This window comes from Sceloporus undulatus, chromosome 3 (genome assembly GCF_019175285.1).
Source record: "Sceloporus undulatus isolate JIND9_A2432 ecotype Alabama chromosome 3, SceUnd_v1.1, whole genome shotgun sequence".
NCBI lineage: Eukaryota > Metazoa > Chordata > Lepidosauria > Squamata > Phrynosomatidae > Sceloporus > Sceloporus undulatus.
In genome coordinates this window covers 151,949,422-151,975,643 of record NC_056524.1, presented here as the reverse complement: position 1 = coordinate 151,975,643, position 26,222 = coordinate 151,949,422, and the positions used below count along the sequence as shown (strand labels likewise).

Here is a 26,222-nt window from a genome sequence, read left to right as displayed (position 1 = left end):
TACTGTATTAGCTATTTTGTTTAAACTTACACTGAAAGCTGCTTTAGGTACTGGTACAAACGAAGGATATAAATCAAATGAATAATACAAACTAAATAAACAGCCATGGCCACTGAGCAAGTTGGATGGAGCAAGCTTTTTTTCTGCTAATCCAGAGACTAGGACACAGAACAGTGAATGCAAACTACATGTTGAGGTGGAAAAGATAATCCACCTCATTGTCTGCTGTCACCAAAATGTACTATTGCCCCTTTTCCAGATTGAATCCACTCTGTTACATTTCCTAAGGAATGCCCACCTCAGTTTTCTGACACTCCAGACGTCAGTCAACATTCCATGTCTTTTGAGCATATTCAGTTCTAATTATCATTTCTGGGAACACAAGCACCCCCTCAAACTCTAAAACGATTATTTCATTCACACATCCACACACATTCTTGTATCAGAGATGATGTAACTGTATCATAGAATAATGTCTCCTGTACTGTATGACATGTGGAGCAATGGGCGTGGAGCCATTGTGAAAATTAACTGTTGATGTGAAATGGATTCTAAAAACTGGGAATCAGAATAAAAATAAAAACAGACCCTTTTGATTTTACACTAATGACTTCCCTCTTGTTTTCTTAAATAGCCATTGTGTTGTGACTCTCTCCCTTCATCAAAGAACTGCTGTCCTCTAAAGGATGCATCTTCACAACAAAAGTGCTGCTTTCCAGACATAGATTCTGGGGGAATTTTCATGCTTATTTCATGCTCCAGTTTTATCCTCCCCCCTCCCTTCATTTTTTCCTTTCAAGGAATCTTTAATTTGGCCACACAGTCATTTTGTACTGCCTCACTGGAACAAATAAACAAACATCTGGAATCATGGGGTATATTTAATTTAAAAGGGTTCATTTGGCCAAAATGGTAAAATCATGAAAAATTGCCTGTCTACAAGCTTTGAAAGACCGGATGATGAAGCTGTTTGGCTACAGACTTTTACAATCAATTGAAATTTATTGAAGTGCACACCTGCTACAGTCTCCTTACCAACACACAACACCCATCAGCATTAATGATTCATTTTTCATGTAATCTAACGGCAGCTATTGTTTCAGTAAAAGGGAGTATTTGTTCACGAATGTTTGAATTTCATGTAGAGGCTTGCTATGTTTAAAGAACACACCTTTATATGAGGGATGTTCTTGGAATGAGAAAATGCCATATCCCAGAGGTTCTCCAATCTACATTATAGAACCACTTCATTTTTTCGCTAGGAACACCTTTTAGAGCTTCCATGAGGACAATCATATAAACCAAGAGGAGCTATCCAGAATTCTAAAACATAAAGGAGGGACAATGTAAAGTCGAAGGCTTTCATGGCCGGCATCCATAGTTTTTTGTGGGTTTTTCGGGCTATGTGGCCATCTAGTAGAGTTTCTTTCTGACGTTTTGCCAGCATCTGTGGCTGGCATCTGAAGATCATTTGGCATCATTTTAGTTCTTTAAAATTCCATAGGAATGTAACTTGTCTGGCTTTCCTTCGCCTTCAATTTCATTCACAACAGGAGTTGAAAAGCACCGAGCCTCTTGAACTTCTAGGGCTGCCCTGAATTTCCATGAGTTTTTGGTCAATAAACAAGGAAAAGAAACAGAAACAAAAATCCCAAATGGGCCTCTCTGAATGACGTGGTGTCTAAAATGATTTAAAACCTTGTTATTTTTCACTGGTTCATTTGATGCGATTTTAAACAAACAAACACGGTTTTCCTTACTAAAGATGTAATCTTGAGCACCAGGGACAAGACAGTAAACACAAGAACATGACACACTGTAGTCAATCCAATTTTGATACCTGGTGGTATTATGGGCCCAAATCAGAGTGAGAGCCATTATTCTTTCATGTACATCTGAAGGGACAAACTCTTCGATTATTACCACAAGTGGATATGCTTCACCAGATTAAATTAAAGGAGTATGTATGTGTGTTAATTTCATCTCACCATTTCAGCCCAAACCAAAGATTTACTTGTTAAATTTGGAACACAGAAGTCATCCTTCCAGTGAGTCGATGATCTGAATTTGCAGTGTAAAATTGCATATAGGACACCTGTTTTCAGATCAAGTGAACAGTGAAAACAAGAACTACAGCTTATTACGTGTCCACTTTCTCTTGGAAAACTAAAATCACAGTCACAAAAAACAGATCTTGCTGAAGGCTAGACCCAGAAAAGTCTCTTTGGTTTTCTGTCTACAGCAGGGGTGGGAAATTGTGGGAGGTTAGGGAGTACATTATCCCATAGGAAACCTTGGATAACTGCACCTGTTTCCACAATAAATAAATAAATATTTAAAAATGGCCCCTGAATGCCTCTAAGGAATATGTGGACCGGAATATGTGGACCTTTTCATCATGTTTTAGGGTTCAAAAACATTTTACTTGGACCTAAACTGACTGGGAGAGGCATGACAAAATGTGGTGAAAATACCCCCCCCCCCCGTTGACATTTGTGATCATGCTAGACTTGGGGAAAAAAATCAAAAAATAGTTTTGACCCATGAAGAAATGGGTAGAAATGGTAGAAATGCCCTCCATATCCCCAGAGTAATTTGGGGACATTTTAGAGAAAGGAAATTGGGGGGGGGGGGGAGGTTCAAAAGAATATTTTTACTCTGGTGACCACAAAAATGGACCTGGGAGTTGCATGTGATCTGGAGGCCACTCTTATTTCATCCAGGGGGACATTTTGTATGGGAAAAGCATTTGGTCATGTAAATTCTGATCTGTAGTTGTATAAACAGGAGAGGTTTACCATTATAATGAACGCATTACAATGTGCCTTAGTAGATCTCAAGTACTCTCCTATGGAAAATAGGAATTTCAGGGGACAACTGTATTGACAGGCAAGGTAACTTTCATAAAAAGTTGTCTATCAGAATCATCTTGTCATAAAAGTTTCCAATGCTCTTGTGATTCCAGAGAATACAATTTAAATACCACTGTAGTATATTTTTAAGCCTTGCTGTTTTCTGCTGCATTACAAAATTGTTCTTGCTCCCTAATCCTAATCATCTGTGAGTATTACACTCATCTGTGACAGTAGTCATGATTCTACACACTTAATCACAAGTCTCAAGAAAGTCCATTAGCAGGCTTGAAATCATGAATCATGTCCTCCTGGTTTCAAAGCCTCAGATGTATGGCTAAAATTCGGGATGGTAGATGACTTTACCAATTGAAAGCATTTTCCCATTTCAAATCTATTAACTGATTTTCTTTCTCGAGTGCCTCAAGAAACATTTCATCCAAGTTCTCAGCAAAGCCTGTGAGAGCGTTTATGTACATTTTCAAGCTCGTTCACCCATCCCTCATTCCACATGGCTGCCTGCTCCCATCATTATTATACACAAGACAGTGGTACATTTTTATGCCAAAGTTTTAACAGCCTACAGTATCCTGATAGAAATCCAACATTCCTTGGAAGCACAGACAAGAAATTGTTGAGCTTAAAAAGTGACAGCAACATGAATTCAGTGACCCAAATAAATGTATGTTTTGAACCATATTAAGTCAAGGGTCAGAATCAAAACCAACTGCAATGTATTAAACATTCAGTAACATCTGTGTGGTTTCTAGGAAAATGCAGGCAAAGAGACGAGGCTCTCACTACTGTTGTACAAGCTGTGTTCAAGCAAAATACTCCAATGAAATAGAAATAGATTACACTACAGCACAGAATGTTCACTGTTGGTTCCTTTTCAGGGGAAACTGGAGGGAAGAAGGAAAGAAGCGTGAGGTTGAGCGGGCTGCCTGCGGATGACATTTCGTGTAATCGGGACGAGTTCACTCTTTATAATCTAACTCCCTTTTCTTGCTCCAAATAAAATTCCTATCAGATTGAAACATTTATATTATTATTATTATTATTATTATTATATTATTATTATTATTCTTATTCCCGCCCTCTCCTGGGATCGAGGCAGGATTATAATAATAAAATAATATTTATTTGTATACCCCCTGTGGCGAACCAATCCGGTGGTTGACAACCGTGATTATAACAGAGTAAATATAAATTTAAACATATAATCCCTCCCTCCTTATTAAAAGTATAAAAATTATAACAGATTAAAACACCAATACAAAACATAAATATAGTTAAAACAAACTAAAAACCCTGTGTTCCCTCTGGAGTCCTCAACCATCACTTGAAGATGGGGCCACGAGAGGAAAGAGGGGATCAGGGAGGCCACGGCCGGGATGGTTATCTGGACAGGCCTGCCGGAAGAGATCCGTCTTGACCCTTTTTTAAAGCTGTCCATGATGTCAACTGCGGATCTCATCCGCAGGTCGTTCCAGAGTTTGGGGGGCGACAGCAGAAAATGCCCTCTGGGAGGTCGCCGCAAGCCTAGATTTGAGGCTGCAGTAAGTTCCTCCCAGAGGACCGGGAGCGCGGGAGGATTATATGGGAGGCGGTCCCCTGAGATAGCTTGGACCCAAGCCCTTTAGGGCTTTAAAGAATAACCAACACCTTGTACTGGGCCCGGAAGCTAATAGGCAGCCAGTGGAGGGACCTCAAACCGGAGTAATGTGGTCCCTCCTAGATGTACCAGAAATAAGCCTGGCTGCCATATTTTGTACCAGCTGAAGCTTCCGAGCCAAGCACAAGGGTAGCCCCAAGTAGAGTGCATTACAGAAGTCAAGGCGTGAGTGACCAGTGCGTGCCACACAGTTTCGAGGTCCCTTACTTCCAGAAAGGGCGCAGTGGGTATCAGCCGAAGCTGTGAGGCGCCCTGACCGTCGCATCACCTGATTTGTATCAGGAGCGGACGAGTCGAGGAGCACCCCCCAGACTGCGAACACAGTCACTGGAGGGATGTGACCCCATCCAGGACTGGAGGTTGCACCCCCATCTTGGTTTCGGGGCCGCTACCGTGAGCACCTCTCTTATCTCTGATTCAGTTCAATCTGTTTTTCCTCATCCAGCCCATTACCGCTTGAAGACATTCTTGAGAGAGAGATGCCATTGGAATTCGAGGCCGACGACGAGACCTGGAGAAATGATTTGGGTGTCATCAGCGTACTGATAACACCGGCACCATACTCCGTATTATCTCACCCAGCGGCTTCATATAGATGTTGATACATCGGGGAAAGATAGCCCCCTGAGGAACCCCAAAGTGGGTTCCTCTTACTGGGCTAAGTCCCCGAGCAGCACCCTCTGGAACCTGCCCGAGAGGAAGGACGGAAACACTGCAAGCAGTGCCCCCGATACCTACCCCTTCGGCGGTCCAATAGGTATGCCGTGATCTATAGTATCGCAGCCGCTTGAGAGGTCTAGGAGCACCCACAGGGTCCACATACCCTGTCGATGCTCAGACGCAGTCGTCGGTCAAGGCAACCATGGCAGTCTCAACCCAAAGCCTGTCCTAACGCCGGTTTGAAATGGGTTCAGATAATCAAGCTTCATCCAAGACAGCTTGGAGCTGAAGAGCAACCGCCCTCTCGATCACCTTGCCTCAAAAAATGGCAGCAGTGACACAGGCCTATAATTTCCATATCCAGGGGTCCAGGGAAGGTTTCTCAGAAAGTGGCCTAACAGCCGCTTCCTTTAGACAAGAGGAACATGTCCTTCCTAAAAGGACGCATTGATGATATCTGTGAGGAGTCTCATCAATGCATTCCCCCCCTGAACGGCCAGCCCTGATGGGCAAGGGTCGAGAGGGCAGGTGTCTTCCTCACCTTACCAAGCAGCTTGTCCACGTCCTCGGTACTCACAGATATTGCCACTGATCCAGTATAACAATCTGCGGATCTCACTGGACCCTCCCTGGTCGACTCTGTTTCAATGTGGCTTCTAAGTCTGCTCTTATCTGAGAATTTTGTCTGCAAAGAAGTTGTTAAATGCGTCCCAGCAGCCGTCGTCGGGTTAAGTAGGTATTGGTGCAGGGGGCACCTGCGTCATCTCCCTCACCCACCTTAAACACGCTCTGCTGGACGAGCTCTGCAGACGCAATACGTGCAGAGGAGAAGGCCTTCTTCGCTGCACGTATTGCCTCGATAGGAACGAAGAAGTTCCTATGGGAGTTCTGTCGGATAAGAGCGAGTCTTCCGCCACCTGCGCTCTAGCGTCGTCCAAACCGCTTCATCTTCCTCAGCTCTGGAGTGAACCAGGGCCTCCGATTTGGGGCTGGATGGCAAGGGCGTTGGGGAGCGATCGTGTGTATCCCTGGTAAGATCGGTGTTCCAGGTTTTGACAGAGCATCGACGGATCCCTGGCATTCCCACACCATTAACCCTCTGGCTTTCTGGAACCATTGGCTCCATCAGCCTCGAGGGCGACCCCTTTAATGGGTCCGCCACCCCAGAGCCAGGAAGCAGAATTGGCTCTGAGTTCTGTCTTGACCAGGAATGATCCGTCCATGACAATGCGGAGGTGCTTACCACTCCCGCCCACGGATATGCCTGTTCGGTACAGAGAACACCGCATGCGTGTATGACCCGCACAATGTGTAGGCCCGTTGACCAATTGGGAGATAGGCCCCATGTTTGTCATGGTATCCATGAACTCCCGAGCCCGCCTGTTAAGTCTGGTCTCGAGTGGGAGTTGAAGTCCCCCAAAACTAAGCGTCTGGGGGTCTCCACAACACTCGCTCCGAGGCCAGCTGTGTCGCTCGGTTCAGGAGTTGCCAGACAAACGGTGGCGGTAGACTGCAGATCCCCAATCTATCCTGGTCTTCCGGCTAAGGTCACATCCTCGAAATGGTTGTATTCCGGCGTATTTATCAGCAATCAACTTCCATATAAATTTGTTTTGAAAGGTAAAATGGTTTACCAGTGAAGTTTTCAAGTCTTTTCTCCAATTCTCAAGTTCAAGTCTCAATCTAGTCTCACATCCTTGGCAAGTAGTTTCAGCTCGAGTGAATCTCAAGTGTAAGAGCCAACTATAACAGCAAAAGGAGTAGTGATGGTGTGTAGGTGGAGTTTCCATAACCAGAATATCAAGACAACATGCACAAAGTTAGGTAAATAACTGGAGGGGAACAGCAATGGTATGCAAGCAAGTCTGAGGCAGAAGGTCCTTCTAAAGCTTTTCAAAAGCTTCAGAAGTCTCCTTCACGTGGCCGCAGGAACAGCTGCTCAGTACAGATGAACCTGCACCTCAAGCCCATGACCTAATGTGTTTGCTGTTTCTGGTGAAGTTGGCCAGCAGCTGGTTCTTAAAACCTACAAGTCTTGAGTCGAATCAAGCCAATAGCATTGTTTATTGCAGAGTCAAGCCCAAATTTAGACCTCAGGCAAGGACTCACACCATTCGGCCATGTTGGGTAGCACATTGGCACACATTGGCAGAGTGTCACAATGGATGGCCCCAGCTAATGCAGGGAGCTGGGACAGCTTTGGGGCCAGGATACTCGAGACTGCTCCTGGAGTATCTGTCCAGTGCAGACACCATCAGAAAACAGGGAAGGAGGTCTGGCAGCAGAGGAAGGGCCCCTGATGGAGCCCAGGGCCTGGCGGGCCGCCCTGGCCTTCCTGGCGTCCTTTCCTCCGCCAGACCTCTCTCTCTAGAGGAAGGTCTGGTGGGGGAAGGGCCCCTGACACGAGCCCAGGCCCGGTGGGCCCCCCCCCTGGCCTCCCTGGCGCCTTTCCTCTGCCAGACCTCTCTCTCTGAGGGAGGTCTGGCAGAGAAAGGCCCTGATGGAAGCCCAGGGCCCGTGGGCCACCCCTGGCCTCCCCTTCGGGCCTTTCCCGCCAGACCTCTCTCTCGAAGGGAGGTCTGGCAGAGGAGGACCCCTGCGGAGCCCAGGGCCTGGGGCCGCCGTCCTGGCCTCCTGGGTCCTTTTCCTCCGCCAGACCTTCTTTCGGGCGAAGGGAAGAGCTGAAGGGAAGGGCCTGGGATGGGTGCCCAAGCCCTCCCTCCCTCCTCCCAAAAGGGACCCTTGGAAGCTCCCCCCGTTACGGCCCCACAGTTGTCTGAGGGACAGTAACCTGGCCCCCGGCTCAAAAAGGTTTGCCTACCCCTGATCTAGAACAATGAAGCAATAAGGTGCTATATAGCAGCTCTTCTAACCTTAATTGCCCTGTGAGACATATCAAGCTTTTGTACCTAAAGTGGCAACAGACAGCAGAGAGGCATATTTTCAAAAGAAAGTGAAGGATAAATGATTATAACAATAATTTTTTCTGATGTATATCATCTGAAATATATGTTTAAAGAACTGACAAAATCAGTTACAACGCAGGACTGGGTGTGTGTGCAATTCTGTGGGAACAAAGAAAGATACAGAATGTGATACTGGGTGAAAAATGCAGCTTTCAAAGCATCTAAGGTGTTATTACTTTTTTTAAAACGCAAAATTGCGTGTGCCTGTGGAGCTATTCTTGGAAAAGTATAGACAAATTGCTGTCAAAAACTCCAAGTGAAAGGAATTACAGGTGTAATGTACCACTAAGAAGAGAGATAGAGAGAATAAGGCTGAATGGTCTTTAGTTGTAGAAATAGTAGTGGTGTATTCCTATTTGTTCACTGCCCTGGAAACATACACCTGAAAAAATAATGGATTCATGTTTGATCCACTTCCACCACATGCTTCCAGTGTTCCAGTGATCACTGTCTTGTGTAATTTCTAGTTTCAGGTTTCTGGTAGAAAGCAACACAGACTTTTCACCTCGAGTATGTTGGAAAAAAATGGGGCCAAGTCATCTGAGACATTACGAAGAGTGAGGTGGCAGTGCCCAACCTCACTTTCCCTTCATGGATTGGGAATTTCACGGGATTGGAACATCTGAATAGGTGTTTGCATCTTTATAATATTTGAGGAAGAACCTCAGTGTCCACCATTTCCATGATTAAGGAAATTGTCTCAATGATTATACAAAATTTAAAAACTTACAAAAAATATACAGAGGGGTAAACAGTATTTTGCTTTTGTAGCCCTGTTACAGATTGCCAAAAAAAGCTGCTTCGGTCTCTTTGGAGGTATGCTGTTTAATGATGCATGGTTTCTAAGAGTCCAGAGGTCTGCCAAAGCCACATCCATTCCTAAGCACTGGAGTGCAGCTTTGGTGCAGCTTCCGGATTAGTTAAAAGCATTGGATCACTAGCCTGAATATTTTTATTTTCTACATCACTAGGACAGGCCGCATATACTGCTCTGTTAGCATCACTATATCCAGCTATTATAATAAAGGACTGATAAGGCCAGGATGCGGGTTTTATCCAAGATGGTTAAGAAGAAAAATGTGTTTTACAACAATATGATCGGCAAGACTTTTTACTGTACATAGCAACTACTATTACTTTTATCGCTTCATGCCAGTTTTGCTACCATTTTGGACACTCTTTAATGGATATCCAAAAATTGTCTTCTCGCTCACTGCCCTTACCAATGGGGGGGAGGAGGGAGGAGAGATCTATAAAGTACTGCACATATACTGCAAACACCGGGGAAAAGGCAAGATATCATTGTGATTTCTGCCTAAAAAGAAACTTCACCTTTTCACCATTATATTTCCCCCTTATTCATCTCATTGCACACTATTAAAATGGTTAAAGTGCTATACTTCCTATTTATAGACCCTGATTAAAGTATTTTATGATTCCTCAGGTTAACTAACTGATAAAAAATACCCCACCAGCTTTTATTTTTTGGATGGCACCACATTAAACTGCTTTACAGAGATATATAGAAAAATTCAATTGCTAAGCATACTTCCAGCTCACATTAAGGAACCTACAAACTCTGACTAATATGATAAGTTGCTATGTAAATACTCTGTGACATTCCCGCAATCAATTTCAGGCTTAAATAGATGAAGCCTCTGGCTTGTAACTGGATAGGAGCCTAACAACTGTATCAACAATAACCACCACAGTAAAGATTGCCAGGAAACATGAACAGAATAATTATCTTTCTGGAAGCCAAAGCATCTCTCTTTTTTTCTGCTTTGTGTTTCTTTTCTTTTTAAATAACTAATCACTGTCTTCTTGTATAAGAGAAGAACACCATAACTGAATTCTTGCATTGAGACCACATTCCTTAATCCACTAACCACAATCCATGGTGGCATGTTTTGGAGGGAGAAAATCAAACCTGAACTTTCCGTAGATGCCAAGATGACTTAATTGAGGGTGTCATATTTTGGTCATATCATGAGAAGACATGACTCCACTAGAAAAGACAATTTTAAGGTAGAAGGCAGTAGGACACGATGAAGCATTCCAAATGGATAATTCAACAAGGAAGCCACAGCCCTAAGTCTGCACGAACTGAGCAGGGAGGTGTGTGACGGGTGACTTGGAGATATCTTATTCATAGGAGTTTATCACATAGAGACCTATGGCTACATCCATAAATGATTGAAGTCCCCATATCCCAGAAAAGCACCAAATGTGCAAATGATTATCGGAAACAGCACAACAACGTGTTTAAAAGAACATTACTAAAGCGAGGATAGTAGTAGAAAGTGCATTTAGTTTTCATACAGATGGCAACACAAATCTTGTTGTGGTTTGGAAATAACCTTTTTGTGCATGCACACAGAAGCAGTAGTTGCGTCACCAGAAGTGATGCACAAAGTGTCATTATCAAGTGCATACACACACACATGCTCCAGAGAGAAGGAAAAATGGGGAGGAAAACACTCATCTCTTGCCCCAGAGCTATTTCAGAGAAGGAAGGCTGGGTTTACATTGCAAACAATTCCATAAAAAACACAAACCACTCACATCAACACACACACACACCAGAGAGAAGGGAAAAGAAGAACGTGGCTGGTTACCCTGCTCCCAGAGCTCCCCAGCCTTGCTGCAAAATAAGTTCCTAAACAGGGTGGTCCATAAACCTGCCTGAGGCACGTGAGGCTGCCTACTGGGTGACCAGATGCCCCCTTTTTTGGACATATCCTCCATTTCTTCCTCCTGGAGGAATTCCACATGTATCTTTCTCACTCTCCCTACCTTCCTTCACCAGCTGTTCAGGGCTAATGGGGAGGTGAGGGGAGTGGAGATGAGCTGCTGAGAGAGAGGAGCAATCTTTCTCTGTGTGTTGTGTATGTGTGTGTGTATGTGTGCGTGCGTGTGCACACACACACCTGCACACCTGCTGTTCCTTAAGAGCTTGCTGGCGCATTAAAGGTACGTCCCTCTTGTCTCTCTCAGCACAACAAAGCAGAAAACCTGTGAAACTGTCAACAAGAACAAAAAATGGAGGGTTTTTTTGGGCTATGTGACCATGTTCTAGAAGATTTTCTTTCCTGATGTTTCGCCAGCATCTGTTGCTGGCATCTTCAGAGAATGCTGCCTGGAAAAAGTGGGTCTCTATATACTGTGTTAGCCTGGAAATGCAGTGAGTGATTTGCATGTTTTTGTTCTGTGCTTATGCAGGCCTTAGGCTGGGAGACTAATGCAAAAGAGGATTAGTGTCTGCTATGTTGATCATTATCTGCTGGAAAGCCCCCTGACTCCTGCGTGGTTTCCTATTTGCATTTGCTGAGTCCTTATTTTTCTATTCCTCAGGATGGTAGCCAAATTTTGTTCACTTTGACCAAAAGCCATTGAAATCCAACAACATCTGGATAATTTCAACCGGAAAGAAGAAACTCTCAAAGTGAACAACAATCTGGCTACCAGTCCTGGGAATAGCAACAATAAGGACTCAGAAAATGCAATGAGAAACCACTCATTTTTCTGCATTCCTTTTTGACTATGAAGATTTTCATACCTGACTGAATCAATGAGAAACATCGCCATCATCCCTCAAACGTCCCTCAAATGGGGAGGAAGCATGCATGTGTGGAAGTCAGCACGCTTCCTCATCTTCATGCACTGTTCCTCCCTCTAGCATCCCTGATAGTCTCAAGGGGAGTGGATTTTTTTTAATACAAACTTTGCATTCATAGGAATCCGCTCCCCTGGAATGATTCCAGGGACGCTAAGAGGGACGACAGTTGCATGACAACTGAGGAAGCGCACCTGGCTTCCACACATGCGTGCTTCCTCCATGTTTGTGGGACCGTTGAGCGATGTTTTCCCAGCAATTCAGGCAAGTATGAAATCTTCATAGTCTCCGACTTCTGTTCATAGTTCTTTTTGTTTCTCAGTCAACTAGACTAATAATGCAAATCTATTTCTGAAATCTATTTTTCCTCCTTCCCACCAATAGAATTGTGCCTATCTAGCCTTATCTGCTACCCTCGTTCCTTAACATTTTAGTCCACACAAGAAACCATTTTTTATCCCTAATGAGGGATATATGAAGAACTCAATGCAAAGCTAACCAACTTGTAAATTATATCCATACACTGAAACCCACATAAACAAAAATTCTAAGAGACTGGAAATTCAAGACCAGATTCTAAACAGATAAAGCTAAGCTTGTTCAGTATTTCTGAAAGATTCTTATTCCTACAGTCAGTGAGAAATAGAACAAGGAAATCATGTTACACACGAAAGAATCATTCTTAAATTTAATATATTTTCAGTAACACGTATACAATTCAAGCTGTTTGGTTGAATCAGAAACACAGTCATAGTATACACTATGTGTTTTTTTTTCTACAGGATTTCCTGGGACATTAAAAATAGGCCTTCTCTTAAGATGAGGGGCTTAATTCATGAAACCTTTACAAGTTTTAACAAGGTTGCTGGTGACTTGAGCAATTAACCTCTGCCCATACATTTAAGAAAAAATTTATTTCAGTATTTCTTTTAATAGAATTACTGTAACAGAACTGATAAATTCAGAAGTGGCATACTGAATTTCTTTACATTCAGATAAACAAATCCTCATTTCCTCTTTATGGCAACAGTCTATATGAAGCCTTGCAAAATCTGAAAAATAAAAAGATATACTAGTTGGATTTTACACAATCTTTCTCATGTTATCAAATAATGAAAGGCATCACAGCAGAGGGATATCTATCTGGAGAGAATTAGACATCAGAATGCTTCCGGCTGTGTGACTTGCTGAAAGAAAGCAAATGGCGCCTGAACTGGTCAAAGAAAAAAGCTCTCTTTAAGGTGTCAGCATCAATGTATTGATTGCATTGGGGACCACCCTGGCTAACCATACCTCCAAAATGGTCACACTTTCAGCTACAGCCCAACACAAAATGTTCAGTTGAGAAGTAAAGAGGGGCTTGCCTGTGTACCACTTAAATTCATGCACACATGAACCACATGGAATCCTTATGTGTATTTCAATATTTTAATTTCTGCTGGCCTTCTCCTCCTGCCCACCACTGCCGCATCTAGATATCAGTCTCCAGTTCCAGGGTTCCTCGTACTTCTAGTAAGCTAGTTAGAGGAAAGGGTGAGAAGCGACTGCCAATGAGGAGCCATGTGACAAAGAGCGTCTAGTTCTAGGAAGGTCTAGGTCTGTAGACCTGTGGAATCAGTTTAGTAAAAATATGTTTTTAAATCATTTGTTTCATGGGGGGGGGGGCGTTGTAATTGAATCGGAGAAGTTCACCAACTGCTTCTTAATTCCCATAGAATAAAAATAGGTTTGCCAGTTGGTTTAGGATAGGTAAAGGTAAAGGTAAAAGTATACTGAGTTTTAAAAACACATATCTGAGCTACTTGGGCACCACATAACTAATTAGTGTTTTTTGTAGATCTAACTGAAAGACTCAAGGAAGTAAGAAAAGCATAGTCTTTGTATATTTTTCTTTGTTCTAATAGAGCAAGGGGATGGAAATTGTGAAAATGTGGTGAAACACAGATGAGTATGGTTCTTGTTTTTTACTCTTTTTGTGCCTCAAGCAGAGTTAATTTACAGCTGCATTAAGCTGCTCACAGAGATTCAGAGTCTTGTAAACAAGTCCTCTGGAGATGCCAAGGCAGTGGTCCTTCTCTCCCTGGCTTTGGGTTGAAAAGATTCCCTTAAAGCTGCCAATATTACATATGCAATAGCTTGTTCAATCTTTTATGTGAGATCGAGACCATTCAGGGAATAGAAAAACTTAGGAGTGGATTCCAAAATGGCATTGTTATGTGTTTCATTCTTTTCTTGGTACACTCTTGACTCCAATTAAGAATGCGTGAGGGTTTTTGAGCCCAAGAACTTCCTTGTATTCTAAAGAAAAAGCTGATGGCTCACATACAGACTTACACAGGATGTTCCAAACTCAATTCACAACACCTGGATTTCTGGAAAACATCCCTTAATTATTATTTCCCTGAGGATATACATGTTATGTCAAAGCAAGCCAGCAGTGTTTGCTTAGAGCTAGTTTTACCTCAACCCTGGATAATCTTCTCTCCTATTCATGGCAGATGCAATCTGGCCAATATAAATACTTCTAGTTTGATTTTCAAGCAGGCTTAACTCTTCTCCATTGATATCACAGGGACTTGCAACTTGAAAATTGGCAGCCAACCCTGTTTCTACAAGAATGAAATAGTTAGGGGCAATGCCAAATCTTTTTTTTTAAATTCAAGTCATGCAAGCATCTAAGCATCATCTTTACTAGATTCCTTTGAATTCAATACTCCAGAGTATCTGTTGTTATCTTACAAACCCTCTTCTCTCTCTAAATGGTTTGGGGCTCAAATATTCTTCCACATCAAACTGCCCATACATTAATATTGTCTGAAGAGGGTCTGCTCTGTATTCCAGCTACAGGAGAAGTACATTAGGCATGTATGGACACAAAGTGAGGACCTTTTTCTGTGTTGGTACCCTCACTATGAAATACCCTTTGGGGGGAGGCATGCTTGGCCACAATTGTGTATTCCTTCCAATGCCATCTTAGCCATGTATATTCTTGGGGATTTTAAAACCATATTTTCATCTTTTTTATTGTCATTTAATCTGTCTCAGATTTGTTGCATTGTTTTGTGATATTTTAATATTCTATGAGTCTTTGGAGGCATGGGCACAAATAAATAAACTATGTGTAAGCAACCAATCAGAAAGTCCCAAGTGTTTATCTTGTCTCTGTTGTAAAATCATTGGGTTAGCTCAAGCAAGCCATGGTTTCAACTTCCATTTCCTTTCAAGGCTGGGATAACAATGCAGGGTTAACTGTAATCATGACAACATAAACTACATTAAACACTTTGGAGTACTCTAAAGTACTAAACAAATGTTAAAGTATATATCATAAACTAAAAATAAACTATGGGTAAATATAGTTGGCCACTATACGTAGCATTCAGTGTGAAGGACACTGCCCACTTTTGCTAAAATATAGTTTTTAAACACACACACACGCACACGCACACGCACACGCACACGCACACGCACGCACGCACACACACCCTATAAACCACAGTTGGCTTTATAATATTCTTCAGTTGCTGTTGCTCAAGTTAACTGACTTATTGTACAGGTTGAGTATCCCTTATCCCGAATTCCAAAATCCACAATACTCCAAAATACTCCAAGGGGAAACGGGGATGCTGGGAGCAGTGAGGTGTTGCCATTGTGGGGGCAACTCCTGAACAGTGTCCCCTGGTGACAAAGGAACAAAGAGGCAAACATACAGTACAATCTGTCATACCAAAACCCAGGATGACCAGGCCATCGGGTTCAACAAACAGCAGGCAGGTTGGTCAATGACAGATCCACATACATGCATTTGGGCCAACCCTACTTATATGCAGCTATATTCACTAAAGTTGTGGCCTTTCCTGCCAATTGTGTGTCCTGGTATTACTTACTGCAATGTCACACCTGCTGCTGAAACCAAAATTGTCCACGAGTGACTGAAACTGTGACATCTTTACTTTCTGATGTGTCTGTGTACACAAACTTTCTTTCATGCACAAAATTATGCATAAAATTACCTTCAGGCTATGTGTATAAGGTACATATGAAACATAAATGAATTTTATGTTTAGACATAGGTCCCATCTTCAAGATCCCTAATTATATGCAAATATTTCAAAAAACAACAACTCCCAAATCCAAACCATGTCTGGTCCCATGCATTTCAGATGAGGGAGACTCAACTTGTATTAGTAACACACTGTGGGGATCCTAAGGTTGTAGTCTTACAGTTACACTAACACCCAACTCAGTGTCACATTAGCAAGGTTGATTTTACTGTAATGTCTTTAACAGGTTTGAACTGTGACATTCAAAGGATTTGTATGAAGCAGCACTAGATTTTCTCCACCGTTGGCTCCACTCATTTCTTGGTAGGAATACATCCCAGCTGGAGCATCCCTTGAGCCTGTTTCCACCATGTCTACATCCTTGTTTGTGCCTAGCTTTTAGGGACATCAATATTCCCCTCCAGGAACCCCACGGCACATCCCTCTCTACCCCCTCCTGTGGAATTAATGTTTTCTCATTCTTCTATCAGTTTCTCTACCCCTTTCAGACAAGACAGAGGTGCTCCTGGTCAGTTGTAAGGCAGATCAGGGAATAGGGGCCTTGCCTGTGCTGGATGGGGTTACATTCCCCCTAAAATTTCAGGTGTGCAGCTTGGATGTCTTCCTGGACTCCACTGAGCCTGTACAGCGAGGTTTCAGCAGTGGCCAGGAGTTCATTCATATAGCTTAAACTTGTGCATCAAGTGCTGATGCAATGGATTTTACACAACAGGATAAGGAAAATCATCTGAAACTTCAGAGAACTCCCAAGTCAGTCAGTATAGATAAAAATGATTTAGAACCACTTGGTCCAAAGGGCCATATCTAGCTCCTTCAAATACTGTTCATGGAATGGACATTTCAGGAAACCACAAGTTACTTATAGTGCCTCTCAAGTTGTTTGCTTGTTTCTTTTCCTTTTCTTTTCCAAAGTGGTGCTAAAATTACTCTTTCTTCACAAGATAATGATGGAATTATAGTGACGTCACATGACATTATCTGATAATCTTCACACAGTTGTGCTATAGCGATGGGAGCATCCCGCTATGCTCCCATCACTTTTGGTCACATGAAAAAGTCCTAAGGTACAAGTTTCAGAGCTCATAGTTTACACTTGATTGAGTTGGATGCCAAGATGACGAACTGCACTGTCTTAGAATCTGTTTCAAAATTGTAGGATGTTAACTTCTTTGTCAACATCTATCGTGGAAGAAGTTATGAGCCAAAGAGAAATCAGCAAGCTCTTTTCTATTTTGTTTATCAATAGTCTTCTCTTCTATCCAAAGTTTAAGCCATCCACTAGTTTCTAGTATGCTTTTGCAGTTTCTGTATCACGCTATGAGAGAAACAATAGGATACAGATACCAAGACCAGCATATTAAATATATTTCAGATCTATATGAAAGAAAACATAAATGGTAAGATCAAGGGGAAAGTTGAACTTTTTATTAAAATGGAAATGCTACCCAATTTCATTCCCAGCTCCTGGTGGATGTCATCCCTAAACTCTCAAATTCCATCCTATGAGCTCCATGAACTCAGGAGACGTGATAAACCAATATTCAGAAAGTAAAATTATGTCTTTGGTTCTCTCATAAACATTCTCATACCTCATAAACCATGACTAATTTATTTTGGGCCTGTGTATCCAATTATTTGCTGTAATTCATAGGTCATCCACTATGGAAAAAAGGAGATTATCACACAGGGTAAAAGGACAGAAGACTCCCACCCTTACCCTGTCCTTATGGCATGATCACACAAAGATTTACAGATGACGTCTGTCATTATCCTGTACTGAAGTCTTCTTTATTGAGCGAGCATGATAAGATTTTCAGACGACATCACATTTATCCTGTCCTTCTCCCATCACTGAAGTTGCATGGCCCTGCCGCTTTGTATTAACAGAACCAAACAGAAGAAAAAAATTGGAGATGTTATTAAATGCCTACATTTTGTTGTTTCTGTCCTTAGTTAAGATAGTATGAGGAGGATAAATTTTGCAGGCATCTTAGTAACATCACCATTTCCCCTGCTTGGTTTGTAACATCGTGCCTGAAAAAGGTAGTGGAGCTTCGAAAGCTTGCAACAAATATATTGTATATTTCGGTAGGCCAATAATGGTTACATTGTTTGGTGGATTTATGTTTGAATTTGCTAAATGGCCAACACAACTACCCTAGTATATAAATATGTATTGAGGCAAAAAACCAAAACAAAACACTACCCCTCCATAACTTTAAATGTTAAGCTACAAATGAAATATATTTTAGTATTTTGCTTACCAGTAGTATTTTCACTGTCCTAAAATCATCAGTGAAGTATGCAATTGTCTATTTAGCAATATTTGGGTTTATTGCATTTCTGTTGAAGTTGCTAAGTGTTATTTAATAGATTCATTTGCTTTCCCAGTAGAGTACCTCTGGAGCCTGTTTAATATGTTTAAACTCTAATTTTGCCAAGTGCGCTGTTCTCATCAAGAGCTTAAAAAAGTAGTGAATTCTCTCCCGAGTGCCAGCAGAGCAGTAATGAAGCCTAATGGCCATACAATAAAGTTTATCACCTTGTAGTCATTCATAACAATATGTTTTTCCATGTGTATATCTCTGTGTACTTACCTCTGTGGTTGGTGAGGTCCCTTGATCCAGATGGCAATGGCGTATAGTTCAACTGAGGAGAAATGGAGGCAGAATCAGCTGAAGCCTGCAAGAAGAATAAATCCAATTATCTGTATTAGTATGCATATACAGCTAAGATTCTTATACAGATGCCACAATGCAAGGTAGGAGATTATAACACTGGCCTTTCCTGTTCTTTCCTCCTGAGCTAGGCATGGGATTGAATACACAGATTTCATTGCACACCTCCATGCCCAGGCAGGAAACATCCCGTACTCGATCATGGCATCCCATACCCAATCTGGACTTCTCCCACTCCCAATCTGTGACCCCACTGCCCTGGTAGAAAAGGCTAACCATTCTCAAAATATACAGTGTATAGAATATGCTAAATAAAATAAATATCAAAGTTTGTTACAGAATGAATTTAACTATTCTCTTAAAAACTGAAATACTAAATGACTCTGGTAATAACAGTTTCTGACTACAATTTTCTTTTTTAAAAAATCTCAAACATATAAAATTATTTCCCAACGGGGAAAGAGAAATTTTAGATGTTACTGTATCTATTAAAAAGCATTCTTCTGAGCAATAATTTTATATTACCAACATTCATCTCTAAAGTTATGGATGCATTTTGTTAGTAAATCTGTATTTTACACACACACACACACACACACACACACTGCTTTAAAACAAGTTTTAACATTAGGTCAACTGCTGTAGCAATGCTTTCAGCCTGTAGCAGCAAAGTAAGTGTTAAACATCCATGCACACATAACAACTCACAGAAAGATAATTACACCTACTGATTATTAATTCTATTGTTACTTATGGAGAGAAAGCATCGATTTAAAACAAAACCTAGAAGAAGAATTGCTTGAACACAATTGCAATCTTTGGTTATTATATTCATCCTTGATTAAAAGAGGTTTCCCAACAGTCGAACCATGCTGGCAGGAAAACCTCAAATGTGACCAAGACTTTCTATACTTTTTGAATTCTCTTTGGAAAACTCCTTTGAGACAGAACATGTATTATTTCTACTACATAGTAGTAGGGCACAGTACAAGGTGTTGGTTATTACCTTTAAAGCCCTACATGGCTTGGGTCCAACCTATCTAAGGGATCACCTACTTCCGTATAATCCACCCCACACTCTCAGGTCCTCTGGGAGGAACTTATAGCAGCCAAAAAAGACCAGACTGGCTGCAACCTCCCAGAGGACATTCTCCACAACTGCTCCCAGATTGTGGAATGACTTGCCAGAAGAGACCCATCAAATCACCAACCTGGATAGCTTCGAAAAAGCTATTAAGACAGATCAATTCCGGCAGGCCTTTCCGGAATATGCTGCATATTTTATATGATGCCACTACTTGCCTGTTGTTATTGGTTTTAATAGTTTATTTAATAGAGTGATTTTAATAGTGATATGTTTAATTCTTTTTTAAGGGGGAGTATGATATATTGTGTTGTGTATTGGATGTATTATACTGTAAGCCGCTCTGACTGCCTTATGACAGAAAAGCGGGATATAAATAAGAGTTTTATTTTATTTTTATTTATTTAATATCATTTTTATGCAGAAAATGTTTTTCTGTACAAAAATGTTCTTTCTGTCCAGAAAAAAAAAAAACTTTTACTCAAGTGAATGGTTTGATAAAAGCCCTGTTGTGTCAGTAGAAGTCAAAATCTGCACAGAACTAGGGTTGTGAGATGATATAAAGAAGAGGACTCATCCCCATTTCATGATTGTGGAAGAGAACATTTAAGGATACGTTCTTTATGTGACAATGTTAATTAATTGTTATTGCATGTGATAATGAAGTAAGTGAAGACTTGCATCCCTATCCTGCACAGGAGGAGTATCAGTAAACTAACCATAATCACAGTAACTTTCTTTTTTCATCTCTTTTCTTTTTATTTATTTGCAGTTCTTAGATTTTTTTTTATCTACAGAATACTTAACAGAAGACACAATCTAATGTTGGATTGACACTAGTAGGACAGCAGAATCAAATATAAGCAGAAGGAAAGCAATTGCCCCCCCCCCCCCCCCAAAAAAAAATAGCATGGGGAATCTTCCCCACCTTGTTATTGGGCAGCTTTGAGGACTGTAGAGGACAGGGGAAGGCAACCAATTTCTTTTCCACTGACATCAGACTGAATTTTGACTGCAATGTGTAGATTTACAATGGACATGATTGTTTGAATTACAGAGTAGTTGTACACCATGCTCATCTGTGAAACCATCCTGGGTAGGTCGACTTATAAGTAAATCCTGCTCAGATATGTGAGGCTTACTCCCATGAAGCATGCATATGAATGTTATTATTATTATTATTATTATTAACCTTTATTTATAAAGCACTTTTTAATTGGACTTTTTTTTTAATTGGACGGTTCCTAAGGCTTACAATCTAAAAAAACATGACACAAAAGGAGAAGGGGAAGGGGATGAAGGCCAACAGTACTTCTCTACCTCCAAGGCCTGGATCTGGGGAAATGGACTGGAGGGAGGACATAGCAATACAGGAAATGATTCAATGTTGCCTAAGCAGAATCCCTTCTGGAATTAGCCTGATGGAAAGAGTGGGTTTAAAATGGGTGTTGGTGTTGTCGTGTGCCTTCAAGTAATTCCCGATTTATGGGGAACCTAAGGGGAATCTATCATGAGATTTTTCTTGCAAGTTTTGTTCAAAGGGTTGGGTTTTTTGTTTGTTTGTTTGTTTGCTTGCTTGTTTTGTTTCTTGGTTGTTTGCCTTTACCTCCCTTTGTGTTGAGAGATAGTGATTTCCCCAAGGCCATCTAATGCATAGAATTTGAACCTTGGTATCGTGTGCTATAGTCTAATATTCAAACCATTACACCATGCTGGCTCTCTAAAGTGGATGCCCATGTATATAAATGTACAATATCTCCCACAAAACAAAATAACATGAATTATGTCACATCAGGGATACAAAACAGATAACAGGGATTTCTTAAGGGACAGCTAGACCACATGCTAACTTTGATCTTTGCCAACCCAGGTATGCCAAAGATATCCAGCTCATCTTGATTTGGGGGCTGTCCAGTCGCCAAGTCAGCTCTTTTCATAGTGAATCTAAAATGGTATGCAAAGCACACCATTGCATCCACTACAGTATATTTTGACTTTGTCTGCAAACCCAGGGTAGTATGTTTAAGCTTTTGTCACTTATTTAAAGAATGACCTAGAGGCACCCCCAACTCCAAGTTTTTCCAACAGATCAAAAAAGATGATGCAGCTCCATTTTAGACCTTTCAGATATTTTCTGTCTGCTCAAGGGCTCTTAGCTGAAACCCTGATAATAGCAAAGATTTCTCTTCAGTACTTTTAATCTCAATTTAGGCTGTTGACAGTTTGATGATAGCTTTTCTTAAAATTACTGGAAGGAAACTCTGCCTTTTCAGCAAATACCACTGACAGATCAAAATTCAAGAACTTCTAAAAAGGATACTAGAGTGAAGGGACAATTTAGCTTTATTTTCCATGTTAGAAAGCAAGAAGAGAAGAGAGTCTTACAGGCCCTTTGCTGCTTTTCTCTACATAATTCCCCGTCAAGGATACAAGAGTCTCATTATCTCCCCACTAAAGTGTTCAGTTACAAATGCTAGTTAATTCCACATTAAGAGCCTTCTTCAAAACTGATGCAACTGACTCTGGTGAAAAAAACCACACCAAACAATTTCAATAATGTGAATACAGACTGTGTAAAAACAAAAAAGAGCAACATTGGTTTCCATTTTTAAAATATTGAATGACACAGTGCCCTTACTAATTTTGCAAAAGTGTATTGCAGAAAAGGATTATAATCCTTTAAGATTTGCCACAATATTTTGATACTGAAAGGATTGACACGTGACAGCTCATGTCTACAGACGGTTCTGACAGCCACATATCAAGTTTCAGTTACACTGTAAAAATGACCTTGAATGGATCTTGATGACAGATAGAAGGTGGGAGGAAGACACATACTGGGGGACTGCAAACAAATTAAAAGATATCTCTTGTATCTGAGAGAAAACTGACAAATGGTAGCAGTTGTGGATGGGTGAATTGCCCTCCATTCCTTCCAAACAGAATCTGGAACAAATGGATTATTTTCTCAAATGTATACTAATGCATTCCCAGTTTGCTTGAGATCCCTCCCTGCTTCTTCCATGCCACCACCAATGGGTAACTTCAATATGGAAGGGCAAAGAGAGTCACGTTCATGAAGATAAATGTCTAACTGTGCAAGGAGGACCTGGCTTCCTTGTGTGCAAATAAGATACAGTATGTGTAAGAACAACACACGAACAGTGAACTCATTAAATACTAGACAGGGCTCCTCTACCTTTAATAGTTCTGCCATGAAGAACTATCCAACATGGTCTCCCTGCACAGCATCCACCTTTTATTGGGTCTCCTACCCCATCTTGACCACAGCTATTTACTGACCAGTAGAGACTGTATGTCTATATGTGCTGCAGACATGTGCGGCTATGTTCCTGGGGATGGATGCAAAGCACTGATGTCATCCTTCTTATAAGAACATTACTGGATGTTTCTCTACTCTTCTTTTTAGCTCTCTACTGGCCACTCAATGGTGTTGGCATGTATGTCAAGGGAATGTTTGCAGGAAAAGATGTTGCATAGTTCTGCCTGGCAGAATTTTACACTGCTCCAGGATCTATGGACTTTTAAAGATACACAAGGCCTGTCAAACATTTAACCTGGCAACCTGATCAAGGATGGTTTCCAGGGATGAGAGAGGAGACATTGCATAGTACTGCCTGGTAGAACGTCATACAACGGGTGCATCTACACTGTAGAAATAATGCTGTTTGGCACTTTAACTGCCATGGCTCCATCCTACAAAAGCCTGGGATTTGTAATTTTGTGAGGCACCAGTACACTTTGGCAGAGAAGGCTAAAGACCATGTAAAACTACAAATCCCAGGCTTTCAGAGGATGGAGATACAGCATTTAAAGTTGTGTCATTGTGACACCGCAAGTGCGCCATTGGCGCACTGCGGCATCATAATTGTGCCGCAAGAAGAACCTGCCTTTTGTGGGTTCTTTTTGCTGCGCAAGGGAGCCGCAAGGTTTATCCGCTGTGGCTCCCTTGCGCAGCAAAACAAGGCGTCGGCAGACCTCTGTATCCCACCATTGTGACCCTGACACACACATACACACACACACTTCATATTTCATTTTCCATTTAAAAAATAGTGGCAGCTGCAGGGTGGTGTGGTCCATGGAAACTCCATAAGAATCAGAATGGCTTTAAAGTAAAACTTATACATTCAAGACCACCAGAGAGTTTCAGTCTGTCTATCTAGAATGGTATATATGCTTATTGGCTGAGTAGTCTGTCATTTCTATAGAAGCAATGTGTTATGTAGGGGTGGATCTGAATATTCTTACAGATATGTACCCACTCCTACTTCATCAGTGCCAGGTCTCCTCCTCCTCTTCTTCGTCTGCTTTCACCATAATGTTTAATAGGACAAAATGTTTGATGTGACATTTTTTGCAAATTTGTCATTCCACAGAAACTCACAGTAGGCAAAATGTCACATCAGGATTTTTTTTTTGGGGGGGGGGGTGCCTAAGTAAATCTTAATGGAGGAAAAAGAAGGAGGAAGTATTTCAGTCACAGCCCTAACATGCAGTTCTACTCTGAGTATGGCATGCACATTAAATTCTAGCTTTAAACAAATAGTCTCTCAAAAGGCTACCTTTTTTCAACAAGACTGCAATACTGGAAATGGAAATGCCCTTTAAAAATGTAGTGATCGTTTTATTTCACGTCAGCAACAGCAATTGTGTATGAAAAGTTAGATTCTGTCAAACCATTTGTCTTGCTTTATAGGATACAATGTTTCTATATTCCAAGGAGACCTGTTTAATGTGGGTATCTTTTCATGTCCCACAGCTAGTGGTTACGCTGTTGCAGTGTTCCCCTACCTTTGACTCTTTAAATATTTATCCAGGGTATGTGAAAAATGGTGCTCATTTCTATGGTGCACTATAAATTCTTCACACATGCACACACATCAATAACTATAATAGTCCCTAATATATTGCACCTGACAAAATTTTACAACACAGGAAGAAGAGCAGTAAGTCAACATCCCTTTTGAAAGCGATTCAGAGCATACAATGAGCACTTAGGGAAAGGACATTGAAAATCATCAGCTGCTCACAAACGCATATGCAACCCTCATTTCCACCAAAGAATATATTAACCATTTCCACCAAGGATTATACTTTTAATTAGAAGAAATCACAAGGGTAAAACCGATAGTGTCAGACTTGTACTCAGAACATTTCAACCCAATGTATGGGTAGTGTTTAGCCAGAGGCTCTAGTCTAGAAGTATGACAATAGTGGCTCTGGCTTCCATGTCAAGGGATGGTGAATCCTCTCCAGGTCTTAGTTCAAACTTGAAAAGGTTTATCACAGGTGCTAGATCCTATACCCCCCCCAAAAAAAACCCCATCCCCCAAATAAGCTCAGTACCTCTTAGGAATAAGTACAGTTCCTTTCAAGTATGAATTAAAATGCAGAGCAGATTAATTAGCCCATTGACACTGGACCAACTATAAAAGGGTGTGTGTGCTCAGACTTCAGACTAGACTTCAGGTGCAGAAAGGCTATGCACATCAATGCCAAGAATAGGTGGACTAATACAAATGCTACACATGTGGCCTTCTGCTTTTATTTAAGGCAAGCAGCCTGCAACCAGTCCCCAGTCAAGCAGAATGAGATGGCACCCTTGGAGTGCTGGCTTTGGGTATCAGGAAAAGCCAGCAAAGCAACTGCTATTTATGGTGTTACTCTTGCATTTACAGCATTTATCTGTGTTGCTTAACCTAGGATATGCTGAGCTACAGATACTCTCAAGTCTAGATTTGGACACAGGACCCCCATTTGTCTTGACCTTGATAAATGGGTGCCTTTGGGTAAGTCCTTACCTCTGGCCTACCTCATTCGGTTGTTATGAAAGCCACCATGGCTTGTGGCATCCATGTCAGTGAGACTATAAATTCACCCTGAGGTTTAGTCCAAAACATAAAGAAGTTGTCCAAGGTGCTGCACTCTGATCCCAAAGCAGATTCCCTACTGTACTGAAAAAGAAGTTACCAGCCACCACTGATCAAGGGAAGACAGAATAATTCTATGCTGGCCATTGTGAATGTCAGATAAAAATTAAAGTAAACAAACTCAGCTAATTAGAGATACTATCTCTTTTTCTTTCCTACTAATAATAGGACAAGCCAAAATATATATTATAGCCTCTTCTCTTTCTTTGCTTTTTTGGGAAAGCTTTAAATATCTTCTTGTTCTACGCAACATTTTGGACGTTTTATGGCATTGTGGTTCAATGAGTCCACTGCAGCTGTTAATTTTAATGCTGGTCTATTATTGATTATTTTACTTTTTAATAATGTAGAATGTTATTATATTGCTATTGTCACTGAGCATCTTCTGAGGGCTGATGATCTGAAAGATAGGTTTAAATCTATCAAGGAAGCAAACACAATCAGATGATCAAGAGAGTAAGGCTAGCTGGCCTATTTAGAAAAAGAGTCATAGGAACACATACTAGTTCTAATATGAATATTTTCTAGAAGCTAAAGTCTTGAAATTCAGGTAAACAAGTATCCTACAAGACACAATGCATTCAAAGTTGCATGCCACATGCTGTGCATTTATGTCATATTTGCTCATTTTTAATGTGAATAATTTCCGTGAGAGCCCCAAACTGGAAACTCT

The 26,222-nt window shown here is 41.2% G+C and overlaps 1 protein-coding gene across 1 annotated transcript in view; it reads right to left on the bottom strand.

The window, feature by feature from the left end:
• Nucleotides 1-26,222, bottom strand: part of LRMDA (leucine rich melanocyte differentiation associated) — a 939,296-nt gene that overhangs the window by 153,204 nt on the left and 759,870 nt on the right. The window contains exon 6 of the mRNA XM_042459731.1: nucleotides 18,431-18,515. Within this exon, the coding sequence (XP_042315665.1) occupies nucleotides 18,431-18,515 (85 nt within the window). The remainder of the gene's footprint in view (nucleotides 1-18,430; nucleotides 18,516-26,222) is intronic.